General features: G+C 50.0%; 1 protein-coding gene across 1 annotated transcript; it reads right to left on the bottom strand.

Moving 5' to 3' along the window:
• Nucleotides 1–3723: 3723 nt before the first annotated feature.
• On the bottom strand, nt 3724–8993 carry PIM1 (Pim-1 proto-oncogene, serine/threonine kinase). Its single transcript, XM_019738850.2, has 6 exons — nt 8493–8993; nt 8280–8386; nt 8121–8171; nt 7663–8029; nt 5986–6162; nt 3724–5218 (listed from the first exon to the last, which is right to left on the bottom strand). The coding sequence occupies exons 1-6, from the start codon at nt 8572–8574 to the stop codon at nt 5061–5063; spliced, it is 942 nt and encodes a 313-aa protein (XP_019594409.2). The 5' UTR covers nt 8575–8993; the 3' UTR covers nt 3724–5060.
• Nucleotides 8994–9618: the final 625 nt, after the last annotated feature.

Below are 9618 nucleotides of genomic sequence, written 5' to 3'. Positions count from 1 at the left end.
CATGGAGATTTGCTGTAAGATTAAGTTAATATGTGCAAAGCTGGGCACATATAGGTCCTAAATAAGTATTAGCTATTATTGCTGAGTGTTAAGAAAGATGCAAATGAATCAAAGAGACCATAGTCTAGTGCAGGAGTTAGCAACTTTTTCTGTAAAGGGCCACATAGTATTTTTGGCTTTGCTACCCATAAGGTCTCTGTTGCAACTAACTTAATTCTGCCATTACAGCACTAAAGCAGCCATAAACAATTCATAAATGGGTGAACTTTATTTATGAATTTGAAAATTGAATTTTATACAATCTTTATGTTACAAAAATTTTTTTTTTCTCCTCTTCTTCTGCCTCCCCCTGCGCTTCTCTCTTGTTCAAGCTGTTGTTTCTCAATCTAGTTGTGTAGGACACAGCTCCCTGGCCCATGCTGGTGTTATAAGCCTTGCGCTCCCCCGGCTGAGGCAGTCAGTCGCCAGTTGTCAGTCCGCCTCTCACAGCAGCTCACGCCTCTCACGGCAGCTCACGGCAGCTCATGGCAGCTCATGGCAGCTCTCGCAGACCTCCGGCTGCTCTCCCAGACCTCCGGCTGCTCACAGCCACCCAGCTCCAGGGAGAGCCATTGTTCACAATCTTAGCTGTAGAGGGCGCAGCTCACTGGCCCATGTGGGAATTGAACTGACGACCTCGGTGTTAGGAGCACAGCGCTCCAACCGCCTGAGCCACCAGGCCAGCCCCAAAATATTATTTTTCATTGGAACTTTCTCTATCATTTCAAAATGTAAACCCCAGTCTTTGTTTGCAGGCCACACAAAACCAGGTGGTGTGCCAGACTTGCTCAGCAGGCCGTAGTGTGATTTAGTGGGGGTGAAAACATTAGCCCCCTCTGGATTTCTCTGCTCTATCTGCATGTTCAGTTTACAAGTGAACAAACTGAGGCTCATCCTTCAAAGGCCAGTTGAAATGTTGCCTCCTCTTTGAAGCCTTCCCAGATCACCTGAGCCAATGGCAGTAATACTAATTCTAGCTGCTGCTGCTGCCTATGTGATAAGCACAAATTTGTTCGTTACTTCTTAAATTTTATCATGAAATATTCAAGACAAACCAAAACCTCTAAAGAATAATGCAAATACCTTGGTCTTCACATCTTATGAAATAAAGCATTGCCCAAACAGTTGAAGGGCGCTGTGCAGATACCCTTCCCCACATCAGAACCTCCCTTCCTCTTCCCCAGAGGCAATAACCACTATCCCGAATCTGGGAATTTATTGCCCTGTACTTAGTACTTTTACCATTTACAGTGGGTGCCAAAAAAATGTATACATATTTTAAGAAAGGAAACTATTAAAATTGTTAATACTCAACTGATGGTTGCTAGAAGGGAGGCGGGTGGGGATGAGGAAGATGGGGAAGGGATTAGACAGAATAAATTCTTAACCACAATATTGCCACGGAGATATAAAAGACAGTTTGGGGAATATAATCAATAATGTTGTAAAGATTTTGTAGGGTATCAGATGGGCACTTGCCTTATTAGGGAGACAACTTCATGGATGGTGTAGATGCCTGATCACTGCACTGCACACCTGAAGCTGAAGCTGAATAATATTGTATGTTAACTATAATTTAATATATATAGTCACGGAATATGGAGTACAGCACAGGGAATAGAGTCAATGGAATTATAATAGATATATACGATGTCAGAGGGGCAATAGATTGGGGGAGGAGGGTTATCACTTTGTGAGGGGTGAAATGTCTATTACATTGTTTTGTACACCTGAAACTAATATCAATAAATAAACAAAAACAGCAAAAAAAATTGTAATAATATATACCAATAACAAAAGATGAATACAAGTCACGTTTGACTTCTGCAATTACAAGAGGTGCTCAAAGTGGTTACCATCAGAGTCCAGATACTTCTGATTACAGCGAACTACTGCTTGAGCAAAGTTGACCAAAGTGTCCACTTGTGTACATATTTTTGGCATCCCTGGTACATATCCATCCATAAACAGGAGATACTTGTTGCACGTTAGTACACCTATTTTTTTAACTCCGTCTTCCTATTATTTAACTGGTCTTCCTAATAATCCAGTTAAGGAATATCTCTATTTAGAGATTAGCCTCAGTGTGTGACAACTAGCACAGGTATCCAGGTAAGTATTGGTGATAAGATCAAAGCACAAGGTAGATTCCCAAGGCCATGCTTTTAACCATCGCTCCCTCTACATGACTCCCGTTCCACACTAGTTTAAACTACCCATGAAGAGACTAACTAGCACCTTTCACCCTTCCCATACAACCCCTAATATCTTACACCCAGTAGGAGCACAGTGTGTATTTCTTCAGAGACCCTGTCTTCCATCACCCCTAGTCTCCATAGAAGATGAACTGCCAGAAACTCATTTCAAGGGAGAGAAGGGTGGGGCTTTGCTAGGTTTCCGTTAAGTTTGAGTTTGGGGCAACTTTTAATTGTTCACGTGTCAACTTTACTGGAAAGGATGAGACATGCAACCATCACACTCCAAAAGATTGGGAGTTTGTGTGTTTGAGGTGGGGAGGGAGGAAGAAGGGGGTAGGGAAAAGGGGAACTCAAAAAATCAGCCCCAGAACCAAGAAATCCTTCCTTCCTCTCCGGTAGCCACATGGGGGCTGAGCTAAGGTTTGGGATCTAGTCCAAGCTTAAGGGTAGACAATAAGGAGTGAGGGGTATTGCAGCCTGGACCCTTAAGCAACCTAAGACAACATCCACACCAGTGTCCAAAAAATGTGTGAATGCACCCTTTAAGGGGAGCGGGCAAGATGACCCACAGGGAAGGACGTTAGAACTGCTGCTGACGCGTCTAAGAAATAAGAAAGCAACATTTACTAATATTTAATATGCAAATTGAGTGCCTTCAATATATCAGGATGTATTGAGGTCCTGTGTACTAAATGGATTCACGGCTTTCACCATCCAGTTTAAACTAAACTCACAAAATGAACAAGGAGCTTAAACAGATTCCTGCAAAGAAACCACAGACTAAAAATACTAATTATCCCAGCACAACCAGGAAGAAAATGGCAGAGCTAACATTTCACCTTCTCCTTTTTCAGCCCTTTGTCAAACACAATGCCTTAGAAAACCTGGTCTACTAAGTCAGAAAACGCATTTCCACTATTGTTCATGATTAAACCCCACGATGAAGATGAAAGGTACTTGAATCAGCAACTAAGAGCAATACAAGTATACAGTTTTTCAGTAAATTTAACAGGTACCAAGGGTACATGCAATTTTACTAGTAGGAGACAGTTGAAAAAAGCAACTGTTTAGCAATAAAGTTCTTTGATTATCTCTAGGCCAGCCAAGTCCAACACAATTTTCTGCAATGATGGAAATGCGCTATAGTTGCAGGGCCACTAGTCACAAGTGGCTATTTCATGAAATGTGACTAGCGCAACTGGGAAATAGTCACATGTGCTGTATTAGTGAAGATCTAGAATTTGCATTAGGAAAAGACTGGAATTCCACTGGGCTCCTCAGGCCATATCTTGTCCACAGGACTGGCCCTCCATTCTTTGGCCATACATTCATTTCAGAAAAGTGACTATCCCAGAAGTCCTACGGAAGGGAACCAGATTTAGGCTGAAAGTTCCTTTTTCCTCCTAAGATAGGATTTGGACACATACAAGTGATCAATAAATGCAATTAGCATGCCTCTGCATGGACAACACTTAGAAACCACAAGTTAAGACAAAAGGTTTTTATTCAAAAAACGCCAAGTATAAAAAAAAAAAAAAATAAGATCTCTTTTATTCCCCTGTACAGTATTTCACTCAGGTAAAACCAGCAGGCTACATGCTGCTCAAAACAGCCCCAGAGAGGATCCGGAAGGCACACCATCCAGAACTGGTTTTCATATATCTATCCTATATACACAAGTGAGTGACACCCCTCCCCCATCACCCTGGGAACCCATGCCCACACTTGGGTAAGCAGACAGGGCCCCTCCCACCCCCACCCCACAGCAGTCAGGGAGCTGCAGCAGCTGTCCTGCCTGAGTCCCATCACCCTAAGAACAGAGCAAGTGTCACAGCCCTCCCCAAAAGGTCCCCAAGTCAGAGGAGGAAAGAAGGAAAGAAAACTATGGCGGCAGCCGTGGAAGCTTGGAGCTGGAAGGGAACCAAATAAATAAATAAATAAATACATAATGTTGACCTCCAGGTTAGAATGCGCATCTTTCAAAAAGAAAAAAAAAAACAGGTAAAATAACTTAAAGGCAAAATTTTTAAAAATTAGACCAACTACAATCCTTTTGTACACTACCGTGCCAACTGTACACACATTTACAGTTTTTCTGTTGATTTGCATTGTTTGTGCATTTTTTGTGTGAGGTCTTGGCTTTGAAACAGTTACGTAAAAACCAAAAAGGAAGACCAGTTCACTGTTTTACTAAAGGAGGCAGAAAAAGGGCAGGTGGCTCAGCGTTTGGCCCTGTAGCCTCTTCCATGGCACCTTTCATATGAAGGATGGGGGGAGGGGAGGGAGAGAAAAATAGGGAACCAAACCCAGGCAGATTTTTGGAGAAGCAGCAGGTAAAAGAGGCAAGTTCAAGTATTTCTCCCAGCACAGCCGGAGTCCCCACAGAAGGCACTCAGAAGAGTCGGAAGAGGTGACAGGGACTTAAAATGGTACTAGTCCTATCCCACCCCAACCCGTTTTCCCCCTACCTGACCCATCGCGCATTCATCAGAACTCATGATGAAGGGAACAGTTCCATGGCAGGGTTCTGACCCACTCCCACCCCCCCACCCCAGGATTTTGCAGAGTCCAACAATGCTGGCTGGACACCTATGAGGAGAGAGCATCTACGAGGAGTTGAGGCCTAGGACACCGAGAGTAGAGTCTCTTCCCCTGTCGGGAGGCACCCTCCAGGGGCCTGGGGTCTGGAATGAGTTGTAAATGTTGTTCCTGTATCAAGCACTGTCCTGCTTGGCGAGAAGTGTCACTGGTACTCGGGAAGCTGGAAACAGAAGCTTCCTCCCCCAACATCTGACAGGAGGGGAGGACCTACTGGAAAAGCTGTTATTTGCTGGGCCCTGGCGACAGGCTGTGGAGATGGATCTCAGCGGTTTCCTGGGGCAGGAGGACATCTTGCATCCACGGATGATTCTGGATTTCTTCGAAGGATGGCCGATCTGATGGTCTCAAGGCCAAGCACCATCTAATGAGATGCTGACATTCTGCAGAAAACAAGACAGAGGTTATGAGTGATTCAACTTGTTTGTGTAATGCAAAGGTCTTCCCAATTTGCTTCCCAGGGGCTCACAAGTCTGGGGTCCAGAGACCACATACTTTCTAGAACTCATATTCTTTAATGAGAAGGTATTAACATCTGGAGTCTGCTTTCAGCTTAAAAAAAAAAAAAAAAAACCCCAGCTCCCCTCTTAAACCTGTGGTTTTCAAACTTCAATAGCTGGGGCCTTTCCCACGACACCCACTCACCAGAAATAGGAAAGATGATGACAAGGGATTTTGATGAGACATCAGTGAGCATGATGAGGTGATTCAATTCACCTACCAACTTACAAATACGAACACCACCCACAATGAGGTCACTGGAACCGCAATATTTAGAGCCTGCCTTAAGGGAGAAAGAAGGCTCAAAGAGCCCTCAACTTTTCACTCCCTGGCAAAACAGCCAGGGGCTGTGAAGCACCAGGATGGCTCTGTTGGTACTTTAAAGAACCTTTCATCAAAACTAAATGGTCTTTTTTTCTTAACATTCTCCACTTGCTCTTCCTACGACCTCCCAAGGAATGCTCAAATGCTAACTATTAGATTGCTAGGGGCCAGCTCTCCAGGGTGAATCACTGGCCGAGGATTCTGCTAAGCCAAAGGTCGGCTGGCATCTCCTGGAGTCAAGCTCTCCAGAATTCAAAGACTGTCCTCAAAGGACTAACCGCCTTGTGATTCCTGCTTTCTCACCAAGGGGCTTCCCAGAAGTTACCTGAAGAGACCCTCTGCCTGAAGAAGACTTGGCCCCTGATGATCTCCTCATCATGCTCAAAAGGAATATCTCCACAGACCATATCATACAGCAGGATCCCCAGAGACCAGACAGCCGCAGACCTGCCATGGTAGCGATGGTAGCGGATCCACTCTGGAGGACTATACACTCGGGTCCCTGAGGCGGGGGAATAGGAAGGAAAACAAGCTTTTAGAGAAAATAAGACACAAAGCAACTTAGTGGTAAGCTGAGTAACTCAAAAAGCATCACCTCCCTTCTCTCAGGAGCTGGGTGAACTCCATTTTCCCTCCTAGGCTCAAAAGAGTGGATAAGCAGCTTATGGCATCTCTCCAACCCAAAGCATTACCCACCGCTCTACCAGGCCAACCATAAACCGAATTTTTTTACAAACTGCTCCAAGAAACAAACATGGGTGGCCACAGACCCAAAGCCTGAGGCCTGTATGTGGCAGGACCACCCACAATGGGATGAAGAGATGAATGTCTGAACAATCAAGGGAGGTATTCCACAGACTATCCTTAAACTGCATTAAAGGTTGCCCAGGAGCTGGGGTGGGATTCTCATCTATGATCTAGGTGGGGACTGTTGCACAATACCCTAAGTCAGGGTGCCCTTTGGGAGGCCTTCCTCCCCGCCCTCTGAGTGCAGGGGGAAGACACCCACAACCTTTCCTCCCCACACTGGAAAGGTAGACAGAGCTGCAGAGCTGGTTTCAGACCACGTGATTCCTGTTTACAAACTTTGGGTTGTAAAAAAAAGGGGAGGCCATCCCTCTGGTGCTCACCAGGGGGCAGCAAAGACTCAAAGGAAAAAACATGGGAGGACCCGGCCAGCCATTAACTGTTAAATACAAAAAAATGCAGCCCAACCCAGCGTCCTCCAAGGGCAAATAAACACAAACCACAAGCCCCAGTCACAAGTTTTGAAAGGCTGTCGTTTGTTAGGTTAAGCCGCTCAGATGATGACCCGCCCTACTTTGCTTTGATGTCAGGCTCTCCATTCCATCTTTTCTGAAAGAACCCGCTCCAAGCCCCTCCCTAGGATAGGTTTTCATCCTCTCTGCGGAGACACCCAACTAATTTTCAAACCAGCAAGAGATCTTATTTCACAACATTCATTCTCGACTCCCTCACCGCACAACACACACACAAATTCAACAAAATGAATTATTTAGTGAAACTACTGTTTCTATTTCTTATCCGTCCGTAGATCAAAGGGGTGAAAAAAACTGCAGCTCTAGAAACTACCTTACAGAAAACTCTTAAAAAAAAAAAAAAAAATCACAAAACAGGCATCAATTTTCATCTCTCCCGCTCTCTCCTCCCTCTTCCCCCTCCCGTCCTTTTACTGGCGGGGAAACTGGGTCAGACTTCAGAAATCTGGGCTACGGCCGGTTGCCCACAACCTCTTATTCATCGGGAAAGCTTGGAACCCACTGAATTCCACTTAAAATATAAAATCATGCCAGAAACACTACGGGTTCAGCTGGCTTGAAATACCCGGGTTTACTACGCGGGGAAGCTCTCTTCGCCCCACCCCTGCTAGCATGGAGCCAGGCGGCCCAATGACCTTTACAAAGGGCCGGAGAGGGAAGCTGGCCGGGGCCTCCAGGCCAGGCCGAGTCACCTGGGCAGCTCCCTCCCAGCCTTGGCTCACCATCAAAGTCCGTGTAGACGGTGTCCTTGAGCAGCGCCCCCGACCCGAAGTCGATGAGCTTGAGCTCGCCGCGATTGAGGTCGATGAGGATGTTCTCGTCCTTGATGTCGCGGTGGAGCACCCCGCAGTTGTGGCAGTGCCGCACGGCCTCCAGCACCTGCCAGAAGAAGCTGCGGGCCAGCTCCTCCTGCAGGGCCCCCCTTTCCGTGATAAAGTCGAAGAGGTCTTGCACCGGTTCCGGCCTCTCCAGGATCAGGACGAAACTGTCGGGCCTCTCGAACCAGTCCAGGAGCCTAATGACGCCGGAGAAGCCTGAGCTCACCTTCTTCAGCAGGACGACTTCCATGGGCACTCGGGTGCCATTGGGCTGCGGGGATGAGGGAGCTGCATTAGGGCGGGGGTCGGAGGGCGCCCCCCAACCCACCCACACTGGGGGTCGCTCCCTCCTGGGCACTCACCAGCTCTCCCCAGTCGGAAATCCGGTCCTTCTCCACGTGCTTGATAGCCACCTGGAAATCACCCCAGGAGAGTATCCGTTAGATCCTCCTCGCCGGGGCCAAAACACACCCGTGCGCCCCCCAACAGAGCGCCCTCCCCACAGTGGGGCGCCCACTCACCGGCAAGTTGTCGGCGACACGGATGCCTGAGTAGACCGAGCCGAAGCCGCCGCTGCCCAGTAGCGGGCCCACCTGGTACTGAGACTCCAGGGGCTCCTTCTCCTTGCCTAATAAAGGGGGAAACACAGAGGACTTAGTGCCGGCCCGCGAGCCCCCAGCTCTCACCCTGGGGGCTCAGCCTTCCACCATCCCCGGGTTGGGGGGGACGCTCACCGGGCGCCAGCTTGGTGGTGTGCAGGTCGTTGCAGGGCGCGGCGCGCAGGTGGGCAAGCGAGTTGATTTTGGACAAGAGCATCCCAACCTCCAGGGTGTCGGCGTAGGGGCTGTGTCTGGAGGAGCTGCGGGAGGAGCTGGGGCTGGGGCTGTGCCGGTGGCTGTGCCTACGGCTGGGGCTGGGGCTGCGGGTGGCGTTGCGGCTGTGGCTGCGGCTGGCGCGGAAGGCCGAGGGCGAGTCGGAGGACAACTGGGGGCGCAGCCGAGGCTGGCGGCTGGCCGACTGGCCGGCGAGGTCAGGCAGCGCCGAGAGCGACAGAGTAGGAGGCTCGTGGGACTCGTGTGGCAGGGCCGCGGCACAGGGGGCTTGTAGCTGCTGCTGCTGCTGCTGGTCCCGCCGCCGCTGCCGCCAAGTCCTCTCGGGCCTCCTCCGCCACCGCGGCCGCTGCAGCAGACACCCGGCTCGCCCCGCCGCCAGGAGTAAAGGGGCGGAGCGCGCCGGCGGGGGGGGCGCGCGGGCGGGCGGGGATGAGGCGGGGCCTCTCTGGGAGGCCTAGGCGGGGAGCCGGGCTGCTGGGCCTGCAGAGGGAGGAGAGGGGGTGGGGAAGCGGCGGGATCCGGCAACTCCCCCGGGCCCCCCCCCGCGCGCTCGGTCGCCGCGCCCCGGCCCCGCCCCCGCCGGCGCATCTCCAGCCAACCAGAAGCCGACTGATCTGCATAACACGGCGTGCCCCGCCCACGCCCCGCCCAGCTCTCGCGGTCAGAATGGTCTGACGCCGCCACGACGTGGCGGGAAGGAAAAGGCGCCAAAATGGAGGGGGAGGGGCGCGGGGTGTGAGGGGAGGCGGGAGCTGGGTGTCGAGCCGCGAGGGAGGAAGGATGGGGAGGGGCGTATCGATTCAAACCCAAACAATAACAAAGCCTTCAAAGGCCGCCAGAGGCCGGCTCTGCGGTTCTCCGTTTCTCGGAGGTTTTTGGGTCAAGGGCTCGAGCTGGAGCATAACAAGTTACGCAGAGACGACGGGCGTTGGCGTGTCAGGCGGGGAGGCCCGGCGGCCGGCGCGTCAGGGTGTGAGGGACTGTGTGTGGGGGGATGCCGATGAGGGTGGTCTTTCTGTGTGACTCA

The sequence above is a fragment of the Rhinolophus sinicus genome, linkage group LG05 (genome assembly GCF_036562045.2).
Source record: "Rhinolophus sinicus isolate RSC01 linkage group LG05, ASM3656204v1, whole genome shotgun sequence".
Taxonomy (NCBI): domain Eukaryota; kingdom Metazoa; phylum Chordata; class Mammalia; order Chiroptera; family Rhinolophidae; genus Rhinolophus; species Rhinolophus sinicus.
This window is presented reverse-complemented; position numbering and strand designations above follow the sequence as displayed.

Bases quoted from the DNA above. Each gene is read 5' to 3' on its own strand.
- PIM1 (XM_019738850.2), bottom strand. From the start codon at position 8,574: ATGCTCTTGTCCAAAATCAACTCGCTTGCCCACCTGCGCGCCGCGCCC. The intron at 8,030-8,120 runs GTGAGTGCCCAG...TCATCCCCGCAG, and splicing joins TTTCCGACTGGGGAGAGCTG to CCCAATGGCACCCGAGTGCC. The intron at 6,163-7,662 runs GTGAGCCAAGGC...CCCCCGCCTCAG, and splicing joins CGTCTACACGGACTTTGATG to GGACCCGAGTGTATAGTCCT.